Source organism: Mus caroli, unplaced genomic scaffold (genome assembly GCF_978045245.1).
Source record: "Mus caroli unplaced genomic scaffold, Mus_caroli_1 scaffold_14, whole genome shotgun sequence".
Classification (NCBI taxonomy): Eukaryota; Metazoa; Chordata; class Mammalia; order Rodentia; family Muridae; genus Mus; species Mus caroli.
In genome coordinates, this window is record NW_028227269.1 from 19,442,184 (window position 1) to 19,463,471 (window position 21,288).

Sequence of the window (21,288 nt, forward strand, 5' to 3'; positions counted from 1 at the left end):
TGTCTTCTATGTGTTCTTTAAAAATAATGGGGACTATAGAGTTGTAAAAAGTCTTTATCACATTGATTATAGAGACAATAACTTTGTCAAAAGTCTTTTATCACATTGATTAGGTTTCGAAGGTTTCTCTCCATTATGGGTTCTTTTATGATACTGGAGACAACTGTGACCTGCAAAGGCTTTACCACATTGATTACATTCATAGAGTTTCTCTCCAGTATGTTTTTTTTTTTTTACATTTCAATCTTTTATTAGATATTTTCTTCATTTACATTTAAAAAGCTACCCTGAAAGTCCCCCTATACACTCCCCCAACACTGCTCCCCTACCCACCCACTCCCACTTCTGGGCCCTGGCATTCCCCTTTACTAGGGCTTAAAAAGTTTGTAAGACCAAGGGGCCTCTCTTCCCAATGATGGCAGACTAAGCCATCTTCTGCTACATATGCAGCTAGAGACATGAGCTCTGGGGGTATTGGTTAGTTTCTATTGTTGTTCTGCATACAGGGATGTAGACCCCTTCAGCTCCTTGGAGACTTTCTCTAGCTCCTCCAGTGACAGCCCTGTGTTCCATCCAATAGATGACTGTGAGCATCCACTTCTGTGTTTGCCAGGTATTGGAATAGCCTCACGAGAGACAGCTATATCAGGAAAGTATGTGTTCTTTTATGATACTGGACATGACTGTGACCTGTAGAGGCTTTACCACATTGATAACATTCATAGGGCTTCTCTCCAGTACATTTAGTTTTCTGACTTTGCACATGATACCAATTACATTCTTAGGGTTTCTCTCCAGTATGTGTTCTCTTATGACATTAGAGATAACTGGGTCAAGCAAACCCTTTACCACATTGATTACATTCATAGGGTTTCTCTCCAGAATGTGTTCTTTTATGACGTTGGAGAGTACTGAGTTGTGAAAAGGCTTTACCACATTGATTACATTCATAGGGTTTCTCTCCAGTATGTGTTCTTTTATGATATTGGAGAACAATGTGACGTGCAAATGTTTTACCACATTGATTACATTCATAGGGTTTCTCTCCAGTATGTGTTCTTTTATGACGTTGGAGAGTACTGAGTTGTGCAAAGGCTTTACCACATTGATTACATTCATAGGATTTCTCTCCAGTATGTGTTCTTTTATGACGTTGGAGAGTACTGAGTTGTGCAAAGGCTTTACCACATTGATTACATTCATAGGGTTTCTCTCCAGTATGTGTTCTTTTATGACGTTGGAGAGTACTGAGTCTTGCAAAGGCTTTACCACATTGATTACATTCATAGGGTTTCTCTGCAGTGTGTGTACTTTTATGACGTTGGAGATGACTGGGTCTTGCAAAGGGTTTACCACATTGATTACATTCATAGGGTTTCTCTCCAGTATGTGTTCTTTTATGACGTTGGAGAGTACTGAGTTGTGCAAAGGCTTTACCACATTGATTACATTCATAGGATTTCTCTCCAGTATGTGTTCTTTTATGACGTTGGAGAGTACTGAGTTGTGCAAAGGCTTTACCACATTGATTACATTCATAGGGTTTCTCTCCAGTATGTGTTCTTTTATGACGTTGGAGAGTACTGAGTTGTGCAAAGGCTTTACCACATTGATTACATTCATAGGGTTTCTCTGCAGTGTGTGTACTTTTATGACGTTGGAGATGACTGGGTCTTGCAAAGGGTTTACCACATTGATTACATTCATAGGGTTTCTCTCCAGTATGTGTTCTTTTATGACATTGGAAACTACTGCATAGTGCAAAGGCTTTACCACATTGAATACATTCATAGGGTTTCTCTCCAGTATGTGTTTTTTTATGATATTGGAGATGACTGTGACCTTGAAAGGCTTTACCACACTGAATACATTCATAGGGTTTCTCTCCAGTATGTGTTTTTTTATGATATTGGAGATGACTGTGACCTGCAAAGTCTTTACCACATAGATTACATTCATAGGGTTTCTCTGAAGTATGTGTTCTTTCATGACGTTGGAGATGACTGGGTCTTGCAAAGGCTTTAGCACATTGATTACATTCATAGGGTTTCTCTCCAGTATGTGTTCTTTCATGATATTGGAGACCACTGTGACTTGTAAAAGCTTTACCACGTTGATTACATTCATAGGGTTTCTCTCCAGTATGGGTTCTTTTGTGATATTTAAGATGACTGGGTGTTGGAAAGGCTTTACCACATTGGTTATGTTCATATGTTTTCTCTCCAATTTGTTTTTTTTTATGACATTGGAGATGACTGAGACATGAAAAGACTTTAGAACGTTCATTACATTCATAGAGTTTCTCTCCACTATGATTGCTTACATACCTGCAATGAAAATTGGCACATGTGATATGGTTACTATATTAATTTCCCTGTTCAATCATTTCATCAAGATGAATAAAGTTTACAAATTGGTCTACTGATAAAGATGTACCAGATCATCTGGTTTTATCACTTTATATGTTAATGGTGTTCTCCCTCATTATGGGTTGTTTTGCATCTTTCGAGATATCTGTGATGGTTATTACATGGCTAACATTTATAACATCCTTTTTATATGGGATATTTATATGATGTATTTCATCTATAGAAGGAAAATAGAACAACTCATAGCTTTATAACCGTAATTGCTTTCATAATTTTTCCTGTATGTGAATTGTACCACATTTGAATGTGAACCAGGACAAACAAAAAAATTTACAAATTCCTAGTACCCATAAAGATTTTCTACAGTGTGAGCTTTGGGAAGTTCCCAGTAAAATTAGAAAACCAATTCATTGCAAACTTTTATCATATTCAGAATGTCCAGCAAAGATGGAATCTTACAATTTTCTCACAGTTCTGGAATAGAAAGTGGTACATTGCTTCTTTCAATATCCCTATGCTCACGTGGCTTTTATCCATTGTGACACATGATATATATATATATATATTAATAGAAGAGTAACAGATGAAAGGTTTCCATGCTGCATTCACGCTGTTTGACCTTTTGTTCCTCATAGATGTGTAATATATGAATTAAGGTTTTTCCTATGACAACACTCTTGACTCTCATAAACTGGACCCTAAACAAATGATCAATTTCACTATAAGAATATGAGTATCACCAACTTTCCCATGGATTATTGGCTTATCGGAAGGTTTTGCATATATATTTATCACTATTCGATGTGCAATATCTAAGTCTTGTAAGTCTATACACATTGTCAGATCAGTATAGCTCTAATAGAGGTAAAAATTGAATAAAGGTGTCTCTTAAGGCAATGTTTCCTCGTCTTTTTTTTTTTAAAGGAATGCTTTGTTAAATAAATCACATAACTACATCTAGGCAGTACATTTTTTTAAAGAATATTATAATTAGGGCTGGAGAGATCGCTCAGTGGTAAAGAGCACAGACTGCTCTTCCGAAGGTCCTGAGTTTAAATCCCAGCAACCACATGGTGGCTCATAACCATCTGTAACAAAATATGATGCCCTCTTCTGGAGTATCTGCGGACAGCTACAGTATACTTATATACAATAAATAAATAAATATTAAAAAAAATTGTAATTATAGTTATACTTCAAGTATTGACATTTTACACTCCTGCTTTGATTTAGAGCTTCCATATCATAGTAAAATTTCCTTAGAGGCATAATTGCATAAGCTTTCTCATGAAAATTACCTTTCATTTCTTCTTGAACTTTGACAATGTCTTTCAATACGATGGTTTTCCCAAGTGTAGCCTAAAAGACAGTACCAGAAAAATGAATGATACAGTATTGGAAATGAGGCAAAATTCAAGGTACTGTGAATTTTCACTTCACTGGACACTATTTATTCAGCTCAGTCTTCCTTGTTCTCAATTGTAATAACAGAGCACCATCACTCACCAAGAGACATGTCTTCCCACTATTTTGAAAAGCAAAAGAAAATTCACAGTCATACCTATAACAGTGAGGTTCCAGTAGGTCTCCAGCATCACATCTTTGTAGAGACTCTTCTGGGAAGGATCCAGCAAATTCCACTCTTCCCCAGTGAAGTTCACGTGCACATCATTATAAGTCAATGCATCCTAAAATGTCCCATACATGCGTACATCACAAAGCATGGTACTGACATCACTGTAAAGTAAATGTACGCTTCCTTGACCATATATTCATGTAATTCTGGTGCTTCCTCCACTGACTTCTGGACACAGAAGTTATAATCTAAGTACCATAACATTTTAAAGGAAATTGAGTTGAAGGTTCACCTGTGTTGCTTATGAACATTTTAAATAAATAGGGTAAAGACTTTCGAGAGGAATTTCAATTGAGAGGGAGATGTAGGGTGAAATAGATCAACAGTACTGAGGACACATCCCAGAAATTGTAAGAAGAATCACTAACGAGAAAAACCATGGACAAGCAGGGTGTATTTGTTCACGTCTTTAATCCCAGAGTCATGGACAGGTATAAGTCATTGAGCTGGATCCTAGTCTGTTCTATGTAACACATTCCAGGACAGCAAAGGTTACATATTAAGACCCTTACTCCACTGCAAAAATCAACCACTGAGACAAAAATGATAGAAAGAACTCAGTTGTGTACTACAATTCCTACAAAGAAGTAATGATATTCATATTCACGCACACAGGCAAAACACTCCTATTTATTTAAAAATTTCAAAACAAACACAAGAGTTTGGGGAAACATCAATACCCAAAATCCAATGACTCTGAAGCCTCAGGCAGTATTGATGTCATGAGCATATGCCATCCTAAAAAATAGACTATAATCTATGTACGGGGTACATAGGGGGCCCCAACCCCAATCAAAGGAGAAACAGAGGAGATTGGGAGGAGGGAGTCTATGAGGGCAGGGACCTAGAGTAGGGACAGTGATCAGGGTGATAATGAATATCTAATTTACAGGATAAACAAAAAAAAAAGGAAAGAAAGAAAATGGAAAATTTTGAGTGTATATACACTTTCATCTTCCCCAAGATAAATCTAGAAATGCTCCTGAACTGTTCAAATGTTTAAAGTCTCTGCTGACACTCAAAACAATATTTTGACAGCCACATCAGAAAGCAAAGTTGCAAAATCAAACAGCAAGTTATATCTTTCCAACATAAAATGGCACTGAATACCCCTTCCCATTCCAATCAATAGGAATGTGCACACAGTGAGAGAAGATTGGACAAAGGCAAGAAAAACAGCAGGGCAAACATCAAATCCTATAGCTTTGTCTCAAACACATTGGACTTCAATTCCTAAAGGCATAGATGGTGCTCTTCCTGTAACTTCTTATACATCTCTCAGTTTGGGTACTTCATCTCCCTGTAAGCATCTCTCCATGGCAGATTTCTCAATGCGTTAGTTTTCTCCACAACCTGTGGTCACAAAATGCAACTCAAGCATCAACCTCACCACTTACAAGCAAGGAACTCAAACAGAGTCTTCCCTGGGATCCTGACTTTGTCAAAAGATGGCTGGAGTGGTGCTAAACTGAAACCATAGAGAAAGAATCTATGACCATGGTATTTTCATCTTTCAGTTTCCAGAAGCAGCACAATGTGGATGATCCTGTGAAGTCTGACTTCTAAATTAACGGACCCTGCCTCACTTGGACCACATTTGCAGCAGGTTTTGTTTAAGGTTCCATTGTGGGATGAGGAAACACTGTGAATACTCCTCCCATTAATTTAAAACAAACAAGCAGGAGGAAGTGCTACACTTAGGGTACCTTCATAGGCACATACCCACAAGGGCATTTGCTCCACTAAGTTCATAGCCACTTTATTTATAAAAGTTAGAAACAGGAAAGAATGCAGATGTTCCTCAACTGAAAAGTAGACACAAAAACCATGTTACATTTACAAAATGGGATGCTATTCAGATATAAAAAACAAGGACATCATGAATTTTGCAGAGAAATGGGTACAATTAGAAACTAATATCTGGAATGAGGTAACTCAGGCCCAAAAGGACATGCATGTACATACTCACAAGTGAATAATAACCATAAGTACAGGATACCCACACTGCACTTCATAGACCTAAAGACAGTAAACAAGACAAGGCACAAATGAGCTGGTTGAATCTCACTCAAAAGGGGGGTATGAAAGAGACAGAAGAGGCAGGTGGAAGGGAGAAAACTGGATGGGATGTTAGTCAAGAAAGAAGGGGAGTGTTAGGAACAGGTGTGGTAAGAGACAAGAGAATGCCAGAAAGCCAGGAAAATGAAATGAAATCAGCAGATGATGGGAGGGTTAGGGTGGAGGCATCTGTGGAATGTGCCTGAGAATATGAATGGGAGGGCACAAATGTGGCTAGGGAGGTGATCTCAGCTTAGATATAAAGCATTGAGTTATGGGCCATGAAGAGGTGACATCTTGCAGTCAGGCAGAACCACCAGTGAAGTGTTCAGTACACCAAGAAAACCAAATACCTTTCCTCCCAAAATTTGTTCTGTCTGCAAGTAAGGCAGGCAGAAACTTGAAACAGAGACTGAAGGAATGGCCAAACTATACCCTGCCCAACTGGTAACCCATCTCATGGGCAAGCATCAAGGCTGGCATTACTGAGGATAATTTGTTATACTTGCAGATAGTAGCTTAGCATCCTTGTCCTCTGAGAGTCTCCATCCAGCATCTGACTGAAACATATGCAGAGACCCACAGCCTAACATTGGACAGGGCTCAGGGAGTATTTTAAAGGAGTTGGGGAAAGAATTGAAGGCCTCTGAAAGAATAGGAAGGCCATGAGGAGACCCCCAGAGTCAACTAACCTGGAACCTAGGAGACTCTCAGAGATGGAGCCACCAACCAAAGAGCACACAGAGGCTGGGATGGAGGCCCCCACCATATATGTAGTGGATGTGCTGCTCAGTCTTCATGGGGTCCCCAACATCCAGAGCAGGGCATGTCCCTTAAGCTGTTCCTGTCTGTGCAAACTGTTTCCCTAACTGGGCTGCTTTGTCTGACCTCAGTGGGAAAGGATGTGTCTAACCCTGCAAAGATTTGACATGCTATAGTTGGGGGATACTCAAGTGGTTCCCACCCTCCATGGGGAGATAAAAGGGAGTCAGTCATGAGGGACTGTGGAAGGTGGAATGGGATGGGTTTAACAATTATAATGTAAATTGAATAAAGAAATAGGGGAAGTTTCCCAGCACTCAGGAGGCAGAGGCAGGGGGATTTCTGAGTTCTAGGACAGCCTGGTCTACAAAGTAAGTTCCCAGACAGCCAGAGCGACACAGAGAAACCCTGTCTCAGAGGAAAAAAAAAAGAAATCGGAAGATTGAACAAATACTTATCAATAGATAAAAATCGACAAATCGGGCAATATTTTTTTTGTTTGTTTTCCTACTCAAAATCTCACTGCATAAGCTAAGTACAAAAGTTTTCTGTATTCTTTCTTTCTTTCTTTTTTTTTTTTTTTTTTTTGGTCAAATATCACAGAAATGACCTCTTCCTAAGGTTTTCAGTCTATTTTGCACTGAAATACTATGACCTCAACTTTGTGTGGCTGCATTACTGTCAACTCTCCAATCTTCCAGACCCTATGGGAACAACCGATTAAGCTCCATATACAGCTTTCTATGACTTTTGCCATCTCAATTTCTGATATTTTCCATATTCCTTCAAAGGAGACCATAGATTCTGTCCAGCAGCAAAATCAGCTTTTGAAACAATTGCTGTTGTTGTTGTTGCTGTTGTGTTGTTATTGTGGTTGTTCTACCTTGCAACTCTGCTGCTGTGATGGTTTCCTCTGAGCAGAAGCATCTCAGGTAAAAAATGTTTGTTTTACATGGTTCTGTCAGATCACAGCCCACCATACTGGGAGCTCAGACTAGAAACTGAAGCTAGAAAATGAAGGCAAAAATATTTGACAAACACTACTTCCTGCCTTGCTTTCTTGCTTGGCCACTTTCTGTAGCCTCCCTAGTCCTTGAAGTAGGCTGACCCAGACTTTGACCTTGCTGCCACTAAGAAGGAGATTACCTAGTGTCTTAGTCAGGGTTTCTATTCCTAAACAAACATCAACACCAAGAAGCAAGTTGGGGAGGAAAGGGTTTATTTGACTTACACTTCCACATTGCGGTTCATCACCAAGGAAGTCAGGACTGGAACTCAAGCAGGTCAGAAAGCAGGAGCAGATGCAGAGGCCATGGAGGGATGTTACTTACTGGCTTGCCTCCCCTGGCTTGCTCAGCCTGCTCTCTTATAGAACCAAGACTACAAGCCCAGAGATTGTCCCACACACAAGGGGCCTTTCCCCCTTGATCACTATTTGAGAAAATGCCTTATAGGTGGATCTCATGGAGGCATCTCCTCAACTGAAGCTCCTTTCTCTGTGATAAATCCAGCTGTGTCAAGTTGACACATAAAACCAGCCAGTACACCTAGGGTAGAGCCTTCTGAGTTGATGGCTCTATTTGCTCTTCTTCAATATTCTGCTTCTTGCTGGAAGGTCCTGGAGAGTATCTGGACACAAGCCCTGTAGATCGTCTATGGGCTGGCTCCAGGCACAAAGAATGGGCTGTCAGAGGATGGGCCTACCCTCTTTATGAGCAGGGACTCTCAGTAAACTTCTGAGGCTTTGGACAAAAAGGATTGTCTTGGCCTCATTCTTTTGTTGCCCTCTGATATCTTTCAGCCCCGGGCTGCCTTTCTGGGGAACCCAGTTCACATGGCCACAGGCAGCTACAATTCTCACCTAGCTCTCTCATCCAACCCAAGACACTTGCTTCCCAATATTGCCACCCTTCATGGAAGAGTTTTCCTATATCAATTATCAACACTATCTCTCAGAGACATAGAAACCAGCCATTCTGATGAGGGCATATCTGCAACTGAGGCTCCTTCAGATGACTGTAGTCTGAAATGTTGAGTTAAAACAACTATGACACAGAGAAATAATAAATGAGAAAGTTGTAAAATTTCAAAACCAATGATCTAACCATATCAATTACAGGACCCCTGCCACCTCATCAGGGAGGTGGAGTAGTGTCTGAGCCAGGATAAAATGGGAAGGGCTCCTTGCTCAGAGCATGGGAAAATACAGTGGAATGGGGAGAAGAGAGGCTGCACTGCCCTGTGGTGAGGTGTCCTTAACCCTGGATTCCCAGGTCAGTGAGACCAAAGAGGTAGCCAAACAGCTGGAAGGTGAATAGAGGAGCAGATTGCCCCACAGACCCAGAAATAAGACGGCTGGTCTAAGGAAGATATGTTAACTTTGCTGGAAGGGATGAAAAACAACCTCCCATATACTGACAGCTCCAAGTTCAAAACTATAGAATCACATATAGACTGAGAACAGCATTGTTTAGAAGGGGGCAAAATGAGGTCTTTGTCCTTTCCACCATTTTGCAGAGTCTGATTTTGCCCTGAAAGCGGTCATAAAGAGCTCTCTGTCAGGGGCAATTTAATGGGTACAGGTGCTCTTGATAAGAAGGACTCAACCCAAGGTGGAGGGTGAGTAACTATATCAATTGGGATGGAAACAGTCTCACTTCCTCTCTCAGTAAGAGAATACTAAAGTGGCACACACATAACAGAGGGCCACGAGGGGGCGGTGAAGGCTACGCAGCAGATTCCACCTCTTGTACAGAGGAGAAAATGGCAGTTGTGAGCCATGGAGCAGGGTTCCAAGACTTCTGTAACTTCCCAGAAATTAAGACCAGGGGCACAGAACCCCTGTTGCAGGCCCTGGAACATCTTCCTAGCCCATTCTTGCCATGACTCTCCAGCATTTCAACTTCACTGGAGTTCCACATTCACTTTGTTCATCTCCCTCCATGAGTACTCAAGAAGAATCAAAAAACCAAGGTACCCAGACACATTTCTGACAGACAGGGCACGGATACAAAGAACTAATGACACATCCTAACAACGGTCTTTCAACCCTTACGATGGGAGTTCTAAGGGTCTTGGGTTTCCAGTCAAAGCATCAAGGTTTTATGCCCAACTCACAGAAACTGCAATGACCAGCACAGAGCGTATTGCAATGAAAACACACAGAGGTCTTTTTATGAGCTCAGTAACAAGGACTCTCAGCAGTCAAACTCACATTAGGTACAAACTGAGAGATCAAGTCTAGAGGTTTTGAGTATATATTGTAGTTACAACAAGAGTGGGGAGTTTGCATACAAATCAGCATTGTTAATATTTGAAAATTGTATGTCTGGCATAATGTGCAGGAACCAAGCAAGGGGGGCAAAAAAAAAAAATCTGACAACCATGATGGGTAAGCTGTTTCTGTTTTTGTTTTCTATAGGAGGTCTTAGTTATCTCTATGTAGATTCACCCTGCTGATGTACCTTAACTGGCTGTTGATAAGGGGATTTTGTCATGGGATTTTGGATGGAATGTACAAATGTACATTCTTAAAAAGCAAACTGTTTGGGCTTTACAAACTCATCTCTGTTCCTGAGCCCCTGATTATCGACAGAAACTCCTGGTTAACCACAACCATGCCTGTCTGTAGACTAGACTTTGTCCAAAGACTACCTCACTATCTGTTACTGCAGACACTAATATCAGCTGCCCTTACCACTGGAACAGAATACCACTGGAAATTTCCTATCCTCCTGTGCACGCCTCCTATAAACACCATAGACAATCCCCACCTGCACATCCATTCCTGCCTCATCCCTGTGTCTCAGCCCCCACTTGGGCAGATATTCCCTGTTCAACCACATTCCATGCCTGAAAGGACACAAGGTAAGCTTCCATAGATCAACTTCATGATTGATTGATTTCTTATCCCAGATTCAATTTTCCCACTTGTTCCAACATTGTATTAAACAGGATGGGGTACTTGACCTCTCTCCTGACTATGTCTCCTTGTGGATTACTAAGATCTTCTGTTCCTGCCTGTCTCTTCTCCCAGCTTTTATATAACAAAGCATCCACTGTTGACCATACCCACCAGTCAGTAAAATAGGAAACTGTCAGTGAACACTCTCTTCAAATCCATGCATCAAACAGTAACCCAGGAACAAAACTCCCACCCAAAAAGACAAACCCAGAGGCCAGTACCTAGGTCAATAATCACCCAAACAGAGATGGCTACACACCAGCATAGCAACATAGAGAGTAACAGCCAGGAACAATTGCAACCAAGAAATCCAAGCTATCCCATCACAGCAGGTCTGAGAAATTAAAGCATGCAACAGATAAAGTGCAAAAGAGGTTTTTTGGGGGAAGGGAGAGGAGTGAGAACCTGGGGAAGGGATAGAAGTAGACAAGAGGACCTGCAGACAGGCACACAGACCGGGAGGAGAAAGAGAGCCATGAGGGGAGAGATGACAGAGAGTGTACATGTGCAGAGAACAGAGACAGGGAACAAAAATAGAGAGCTGCTATAGCTGGCGGCTGATGTATATAAAGCACGCCTGATAACAAACACAGGGGATGGAGGCAGGAAATGACATAAGCAGTTGCTAAGTCCCTGAGCAGCACATGAGATTACTTGTACACTGACAACTACAGAGGCAATGTTCACCCACAGAACAGGAAAGGAAGACAGAATCTCAGGGATTCAAGAGGAAGAGAAAAAATTGATATCTCAGTTAAAAAATGTGGATTCTAAAAGTTTCATGGCAATAAACAACTGGGACTTCTGCAAAACATGTTAAGGCGAAATTACAAACGATTGAAATATAAGAATATCCTCTCAGAGGTCAATAATTTTTCAATAAAACCATAAAAAATTCTGAAATTATTAAAGTCCCTTTGCCAAATAATCAAATCACTAAACATATGAAGTAAAAAATATGAAAAAACTGCAGCAGAACAAAAATTAACAAAACCTAAACAAAACCAAAACAAGTATAATGTATGAAATCAGACCTATTAGATTTTTACCTGTCTTCTTAATGTATACTAAAAGACAAAGGGGTTTGGACATGTGTGCTACAGACTCAAAGAAACCACACTTGTTTTCACAAGCCAGCCTAACTAAGGTCCAAAGGATTTGCGCAATGATAGGGAAGTCATTCAGAGGTCACCCCCGATGGAGCAAGTAAGGAGCAACACGAGAGACCTCACAGGTGCTCACATATGACTTATACTTCCCATTCAGCCCCAGAGAGGACTCACCACCCCAGCTTCCACTGCTCAGCACCACCCTGCCCCTATCCTCTGTGGGCAGTAACCCTGTGCTCATCATGCCTCGAAATCAGAGCTTCCTGAGTTCCTCTCACAGCACCCAACAGCAGAGCTCAGAGCAGGACACAGAGAACCATTCAAGCCTGCACAGCCACAGTGAACTTGGGGAAAGGCACCTGGAAGATCCCTCCTCCTTGATTGGTCAATGGGTCTCACCCTTCCTCAAGGTTAAAGTGTGCTTCAAGTCCAGGGCCAGAGCATTTCCAGATCTCAGATGTGATTTGCACTACATTAGCATTTGAGCCTGTCCTACAAGTGGACTCTCACCCCTCCCAGCCCTGGGAGAGAACTCAACATTCATGTGGGGCATTGGGCTATGCACAGACAGGTTGGTCTCCAGTTGAGCTGAGGTCTGAACCCCAGAAGGGTGATAATTCACTTACTTGACAAGGAAGGCATTAATTCCCTCATGCTTCTGGAACTCAGGCTCCTGCCTAAATTACTGTCCCCCACCCCCACCCCAGCCACCACAAGAGAAGCCTGGCTAAAAGTCACTTAGACAATGCCCCTAGTTTCTGACCTTCAGGCTAAACTACTCCCCAGTTACCTAGCAACAGTAAAGCCCATAAAAAGGACTGTTCAGCCCCACCTATCTCTCTTGATCTAGCTCCTTTGTTCTCTTACCTCTCACTTCTCTCACTCCTCTCTCCTCTTTCCTTTCTCTTTGTCTTCTCCTCTCCTCTCTCCCTCTTACTCTCTTTCTATCTAGCCTTCCCCCTTCTAGCTTTCTAGGGGGGACTCTCTCTCTCTCTTCTACCTTCTCTCTTTCTCCCTGCCTTTCTATAATAAAGCTCTAAAACCATAGAAAGTCTCTGCTCATCAAGGCCCACTGAGCTTGGAGGACGGGATAGGCTTTCTCCTAATGAGCCCTTTCTAAATCTCCCCATGCAAGGCCTTCATGTGCGCCAGTCAAGATCCACTGTGCTCACTCTCACAGGTGTGGGAACCTCTCATCCCTCTCTCCCATAACCCCAGGACTTTAGGAAAGTAGCCCTGGGGCTCCCAGGTTGGGCTGCCCCTTGTTCAGACCCGAAGAGTGGGTCAAAGGCTTAGATGCACACCTGGGGCTGACAGGGGAGTGTATGGCAGCTGTCCCACATCTCTGTCCAGATCATAGGTGGAACTCTGGCAGGGTGTGGGCCTTCCCCCCTTTCCTTTCTTCCCCAGGGCCCCCTTTTAGTTCCCAACACATTCCAGCTCAGGCTAGTCAGCTGCCTGCTCCTGCCCTCTGTGAGCAATGATCCTGCATTACCAGGACCTGACTTCAGACCTTGCCTGAGCTTGCCTCACAGCACTTGCCTCCTTCTTCCTGAAATCCAGGGAAAGAGCTTGCATAGCCCATTACCCAAGGTGCAGTGGGGTTATCAATCTGAGTGGGAGGGAGCCCAGGCAATGAACATTAAAGAGGGATTTTAGGAAACAAGAGTTTTGTTTGTGGCTCAGTGCTGGGCTCAGGGAGACTGCAGCTCCCTTTCACCAGATGATACCAAATAATCCTGGGAGGAAAGCCAGAAATGTAACGGAAACACTGTTGAGTTCTCTTGGTAGCCAGCACATCGCCATCAGTGGCAAAGTAGAGAAAAGCCACAGTTGTATTAGGACAGGTTCTCTAGGTAAACATATCTCAAATAAGAATGAATTTCTCTATGGATACAGAAAGTAAATTTAATAGATTGTCTCTCTAATGTCTAATATAGAAAGGCTCTCAGCCAAGGGAACAAGAAAAATCAAGGACGGGTTATCTCATGTTGCAGGATATTGCAGCTGATATTCACTATGTACCAGAATTCTGAAGAAATAAGTACTTAGTACTTGCACTAAGGAAACCCACCTCTGCACAGTGAAAGGACATAGAAGAACCAACCAGAGTGGTCAGAACTCCTGTTTTGTCAACTGTTGAAACCCAGAGTCACATGACTCCTTTGTGCCTATATGACCTCTCTCAAAAAGGAATAATCTTAAATAAGCCCATTTAATGCTTTCTTACTTTACAATTACTTTTCTTTATTCTTTGAAAGTGTAATATAATCTCATCGTTTCTATTCTCTAAACCAACCCATATATCCCTGCTTACTCTCTTTCAAATTCATTACCTCTCTTTTCATTTGTTATTTTATACATATATGTATATTCCCTAAATATATAAACACAGCCTGCACAATCTGTATAATATTATTTATATGTCTGGCTGGCAACCAACTGGCAAAAGCACATTTTCTTAACATAGGATTAAAGCACATAAAAATACTGGTCATAGCCAGGCGTGGTGGTACAAGTCTTTAATCCCAGCACTCGGGAGGTAGAGGCAGGCAGATTTTCTGGGTACGAGGCCAGCCTGGTCTGAGTGTGTTCCAGGACAAACAGGGCTATCCAGAGAAACCCTGTCTCAGAAAAAAACAAAAAAAAAAACAAAAAACGAAAATAAAAATAAAAAACCAAAACCAAAACCAAACAAACAAGCAAGCAAAAAAGGACAAGTCCTCCAGCCAGCCAATCTTCACAGTAGACCTGGTCTCTACCACTAAGGCATGCTGGACAGTGCCACTTCTACCTTGGAGATGATGCTTCAAGTATCATCAGGGAATGACACCCAGTTCAAAGGACATTTCTACACTGCCACTACTGCAGACACAAATGAACCCCTACTCCTTTGCTGGTCTCCCCACTTTTCTCCAAGGCCTAGGAACAAGCACTGAAATGTCTTTAAACTGTGAAGCAGTGACTGGAGAAATGGTTTATTTTAAAAGAACTTCCTGCTCTTCTGGAGGTTCCAAGTTTCATCCCCAGCACCCACAACCAAGCAATTCACAGCTGCCTACAACTCCGGCTGCATAAGCTCTGAGGGCATTTGCACTCTGAGTGTCACACACAGATACAAATCAATAAAAAGTAAATCCTAGAGAGGAAATCAGACCATGGGAGTCTGAGCCCCAAACCCTCTAACAGCTTTGCACCACTCCACAGCCAACGTGCAAATTCTCTCCCCAAGGTAAAGCCCAGTGCTATCTGGACCTAAGCCACCCCTCCACACAGGCCCCATTGCTCTCCCTCACCTCTGATCACAGGCCTTCTGTCTGCCCTGATACTCACATCTCAGCCCTTTTCCAGGACTCATCTATGCCTAGGTCTTTGCAAGCAGGAAGCCTCTACATTCCAGACTGCTCAAAGGTCACCTCTGCAGAGATGCCTGTCTTGACTTCAGTTTCCTCCCCTCCAAAACCACATCCTATCCCGAAGTTATGCATAACCTTGATTCATCACTACCTGGCACACAACATGACATAATCACCTGTCTATCAGTGATTATCAACTAGGGAGGAGCCTTTTACAAATATAAAAGCTCCAGGCCTCACCCAAATCATATGAAATCAGAATTCAGGAGAGCAGAACCAGGTTCTTCCAGTCCACAGACACCCCCTCCCCCACCAGGCAACTCTGAACACAGCCAGGACTCAGGGCAGCCTACAACAGTACTTTCAAACCCTGGTGCACACACTGCTCCTGAGAGTGCTGTTAAAATGCACACACTATTTCCACAGCTCTACCATGGAACCCTAGGCTCTGCAAGTTGCATACCACACTGACTGGTGGTGTCAGGTGAAGCATTTTGCAGTTGCAAGGGCCTATGCTCATCAACAGGACTTCCTGCAAGTATGTAAAACAAAGTCCTGAATCTACATCACACAACAGAGTGGCCACCAACCCATGTGGCCACCAAGCATCTGAGACAGAGTAATGTTAGCAAAGAGCTGACTTCGTTCTTAAGCTACAACACTGACCAAAAGCCAAAAGCACAGCAATGTATGTCCCCCACCATGAAAGGCCTATGTACATTCTTGGCCTAAGGAGCCTTCTGCAGCCTGGATGGATATGAAAATTCTACCAAAGGCCTAGTTGGTCACCAGCCCAAGAGTGGATAAAAATTTCCCTAAGGTAGGGACACAGATATGGAAGACTGGATTAAACCACCTTGGAACCTCTTGCACCAAGCTTTCCATTCAAGGCCCTTTGCATCCACATCCCTGATCACATGTAAGCAGTCCCAGTCTTCCTGTTCTCTATATCATCACCATAGATGCTCTGATCACATGTAAGTGGTCCCAGTCTTCCTGTTTTCTATATCATCACCACAGATGCTCTGACAACATGTAAATGGTCCCAGTCTTCCTGTTCTCTACATCATCACCAAAAATGCTCTGGCAGACATGACCTCACATCACTGATCTGCCTGGAGAATCAGTTTCTCCCCACAGAACCACAGATTCTTTCAAAGTGAAGAGATGTCTAATCCCTTCACCTAACACACAGCAGCAGGTCCCAAATGAACCACAGCAAGAGCTGGGGTGCACAAGGAGTGGTATCACAGTAACTGCACTACTAATCATAAAAGAGAAATTGAATTCAGCTGGAGGGAAACCAATTCCACCCTAACAGATTCAAGATGTCCCAGAGATACCAATTCAGATTTAGGGACAGCATAAAATGATAGCCTGTTAACCTACTCCCTTCCAAGGATACACTGAGAAAAAGGGGGCATCCTTCTGACCATAGATTTGAAATCTGTTAGCCTGGGATTCTGAAGGAGCTGGTTTACAAACAAGTCACAAAGGACTGCAACTCAGAATCAAATGCAAGGCCAGTTCCCACTGGAACTGCTAGGCAGAGCCTGGCCCCATGAACAGCATCCCCCTGGGAGTCTGTACAGTCTAGATGTTCATTCTCCTTTTGCAGTTAAAACAGCAAAGCGATTTCCAAGGCAACCAAGGACAACAGAATAAGAGACTCATGGCCATGGAAGGAAAAAGTTAAATTTTAATACTTAAGAGTCAATATCAAATTTATGTTTAAAACTGCATCAATGCCAAACGAGCAGGGTAGGGATGAATGGAGCTATGAAGAAGCCCTAACAAACAACAGGAGTGTCCCAAGAATGCACACAATGTTTCTCTATTTCCAGAATATTTTGAAGTAACCAAAGGCTTAAATAAACTAAGATATAAAAATCAAAGCTGGGAAGAGGGTGGGGGGTGGCACAGCTCAGTTTTCAGATTTATTCCACAACTATTTATTTTCTTCCTTATTTCCAAAGCACAAATCTGACACCAGTTGCACTCTGCACTTTGCAAACTCTGCAAAGTAAGTCACCCAGAGAAAGTCAACAGGAAATCAAAAGTTTCAAACCAGCTACACTCTCAACTGTTACCAAGACAATAAGCTCCTTAGAGAGAATGCATGGGGTCTGGGAAGACAGCTTAGGGGGTTTGGTGCTTGCTACACAAGCTTGTGAACTTGCATGGGTATCTCCAGGATTCATGGAGAGCAGAGACAGGCTGTGTGGAACTTATTCAGCAAAGCATTGCAAGTTCAGCCTCTGTGCTCAGTCAGCACAGGAGACAACACACACACACACACACACACACACACACACACACACACACACACAGGGGCACACACGGGCACACACACACAGGCACACCTAGGGGGAAGGACAACAATTTCCATTTATATGCACACCTTCATCCATTCATCCATTTCCTTCTCCCCTGCTCCATTCTAATTCCAGGGACTATACAGTAACTACAGTGAAATCTGGTAAAGCAGCTACCATTTATTAAGTCTACTGTGTACTGTACCAGAACCTTCAGAAATAGACATGATTATCTAGACTGTGAAGTGGACTGAAAATGGTAAAAGAGTGTGTGGGCGGGGAGGGTCTCATCCCAATTCACACAACTGGAAAAGTGATGGAGCCTGACTTGGAGGTGGCTGATCTAGCAATGGGCAGTTTTGAGAATGCACCATCACTAAGCATTAGAAAAAGCCATGCAGTTTGAGTATGCAGCATCCAGCCAAGTTCAAACTCCACGTGCTGTGTCTATAACCTGAACTAATCTCCTAGCCTCAAATTCCTTATCTGCACAGCAGGGATAGAAATTAAACACAACAGTTTGATACCTGTAATACAGGCCACACACTGGCGAACTACTGACATTCTAGCTACAGGTGTGCAAGCCAAGAATGCCTATTTCAGTCAGAAAATGACAATGGCTAGACATATTCTCCATTGGAAGCAATCAGGTTTGCCAAAGTTAATCAGATAAGTTTACTAATTCCATAACTCATTTAAGTAGAAGACCAGGGACTAATTTTTTAGTTGTACTTCTATGAAATTCATAACATTTTGTACGTCACAAAACCTACTCTAATGTCTCATTTCACCATAAAAAGACATTTGCTTAAAGTCCAAGTATTGTGAACATGGTGTGTTACTTACTACACTAAAGAGAGAACAACATTTTGTATTGGAAGTGAACATTAAATAATGTAGGAGGAGAAAGAAAGCATTATTTTAAGTAATCTACACTGAGTCCTTTCACCCTTCAAATTAGTTCATACACACCATTATCTTAGAGCAGATGCTGGCTTTACTTAAAATGAGATAAGCCTGCAAAGATTTCAGGTTTTCCCTGTTTCCAACTCAAATCCATTTTCTGCTTAGGAGGCTGAATAAAGCCAGCCTGCAATTTGACAGAATGACCAAATCCAGTCTCTCTTTAATCTACCCAGTAACTGAGCTCTTGGGTAATCTCCTACACTGCATGGAAAAGCAGTTTAGGGTTCATCCAACATAAACTAAAAATAATCAGAGAGAGGCCATGCCAACTTTAATTGCAACTTGTATTTTCCTGGCTTTCCAACATCTGCCAGTATTACTGATTCAATAACTGATTCAATCCAATGAGAGAAGTGTCCTAACTTTATAAACATGGGCTGTCTTTTAAGGACATCACACACAAGTGTCCTTTCCACAGAGGGAATCCTACCTTTTTTGGATGTAATTATTATCATAAGCATTAATGATGTATTTTCAAAACACTGTGACTATCTTCCTAGTGCTTTTCAAGAGCCCTCATGGGGGAGGGGCTCTCATCCCCCTCATCCCCCATCGGCCTCATTAAAGGCATCAGTGGCACCTAAAGGCCAGGTTGAGAAAAGTGGACTAAAGCAATCTGCTCTCACTGAACTCACTACAAAAGATTTACAAGCAGATCTTTTGGAAGATGGGTGAGAGAAAAGAAAGAGAGGTGGTGGTGAAGGAGAAGTGTGAGACCCTGGCTTAAAGCATTTCTCCCTGGAAGATAATGCCCCTAAAGCATTTCCCCAAGCTTGTTTTCCCTGATCTTTAAAAATACAGCTAGAAAGAAGCTCTTTGTTCTCTATAGCCAGCAAAAGGCTTTTTTGTCTCTATACTGTACAACCAGAGATGCCTGCCTTCCTGTGCCGAGGACACGGAGATAAAAATTCAGAAAGAACTCACTCCTCACTCCTGCCATGTAAATGTCACCAAGGACACCTGGAAGAGAAGAACTCCTCCCAACTCTCCTCCCTACTCCTCCCAATTCCTCAGCTGGCTGTTAAAAGCCCCCTACTGTCAACTCTCCGGGTTGAACTCCCCTGCCCTGGGAGGGGTTCATTCTCAACTAGCTGATAATAAAACCTCTTGCAGCTTGCATCAGGTGTGGTTTTCTCTGGGGAAGGTGGGGTGTTGGCCAGTTCATCCGGGGACTTGAGCTGAGGCCAGGCATCAGGAGCCTTACAGAAGAACGGATACCCTTGCTCACTTCCAAGAGCAGGATGCTAAACCTAGTATTTTTCATTGAGTCAAGTCCTGACTCTGTAGGTCTACAATGACAAATATTTTACACGAAAGAAAAATAGTCTATTTTTTCTTTTTTTTTTTTTTTTTCAGGTGAAGCCTAATAGCAAATGCTTTCTTCAAGGAAGGGGAAAGGATGTAATGACATAGCTTAATTTGAAAACTCTCTGAACACCAACCTCTGGCACAAGTATTTTAAAATATCTACACCATCATAAATTTCTGAGCGAAGGAAATGTAGTCATCGGTTCATTATTGCTACACGTGTGTGTCTCGTTCTCCAGCTATCTATTGTGAGTCCGTCTGGACGCACAAAGCCTACGGAGCCGAAAAAACGAAACTAAATTCTTTTGGGAGGTAAAGAGAATGATGTAAGTGAGGCTATCCCAAGCCACGGCTCGGGCCCTACATGGACTCACACAGCCTCTTCCAAGCCTACTTCAATTTTCAACCCAAGCTGCTTCCTTCTCCCAGTCCCTCTACAACAGGATCTGGAGAGCTTGCTGCTTAGCCACTCAATAGGATGACTATGCACCTTGCAAAGGAACTGACCATACTGTCAAGGGGCACCACACAGGTAGCCCAGAAGTGGCCACCAAAGACCTTTTGGACCTCAAAGCGCTGGTTCTCCACATCCCTCGACAGCGCTACTCTGCAGTACATAGTGGGAACTGCCAGGCCTTCCAAGATGGGATGGGCACCCCTGAATAAGCACCTTGGGGTCCCCTGGATCTGCTGTGCATGTTGTTTCAGAACGCAGAGCTGCCCCTGCTGGGCCACTTCTGGAACAAGTTGGAGAGGTCCGCGCTGGGAGACCCATCACTCCGGGGCCTCAGCCACCAAGGACTCTGCAGCCGAAGTTGACCTCTCCGAGGATGGGAGCAAAGGACCTGAAACCCTGAGAGGGAAACGGGAACAGACAGGAGCGTTCCAAAAAAAAGGCCCAAGGTGGCCAAGCAGCCTCGCCCTAGAGCAGGAATCAAAGGGCTTCTGTGTCGGGCACTGCTGGCACGGCTGCGTCCGGCTTAGGGAGACCAGAAACTTTTCCCGGGTGTGGGCGCAGGCGGAGAGCACTGGGTATCGGGCACCAGGCGCGGAAGCCTACCTGGTCCACAGGGCGCAGCGCGATCCTCGCAGCCCTGGCGCCCGGCCCAGCGCCGGCGACGCTTCCGCTCACCTCCTCGATGGCCGCCACGGTGTTCCGGCACTGGGCCGTGCGCGTGGTGAAGGTAGAGGGCGTGGGCGCCTTGTAGTCCTCATGGGTCTCGGCCACGAATTCCGACACGGAGATCTGGTCCGGCATCGCCCCGGCTCCGGGGCGCAGACTGCGGCCGCCTCAGTCGCCCAGGGCGCGGGCTCCAACCCCGTTGCTGCCGGAGCTCCGGGAATCCGATAAAGGGGAGCACGGGCGCGGAAGTCACCGTAGGGCGGTGGAGCCACCGCGGGACGCCCGGTGGCAGCAGGGGCGCGCGCAGCCCGCAGCTCTGCCC

At 43.3% G+C, this 21,288-nt stretch overlaps 1 protein-coding gene across 1 annotated transcript; it reads right to left on the minus strand.

The window, feature by feature from the left end:
* Nucleotides 1–631: 631 nt before the first annotated feature.
* LOC147001166 (uncharacterized) lies at nt 632–21,101 on the minus strand. Its single transcript, XM_085830122.1, is given in 4 exon segments — nt 632–2,327; nt 3,668–3,728; nt 3,931–4,057; nt 20,976–21,101. Coding segments are annotated over 4 exon segments (1,860 nt in total). The 3' UTR covers nt 632–781.
* Nucleotides 21,102–21,288: the final 187 nt, after the last annotated feature.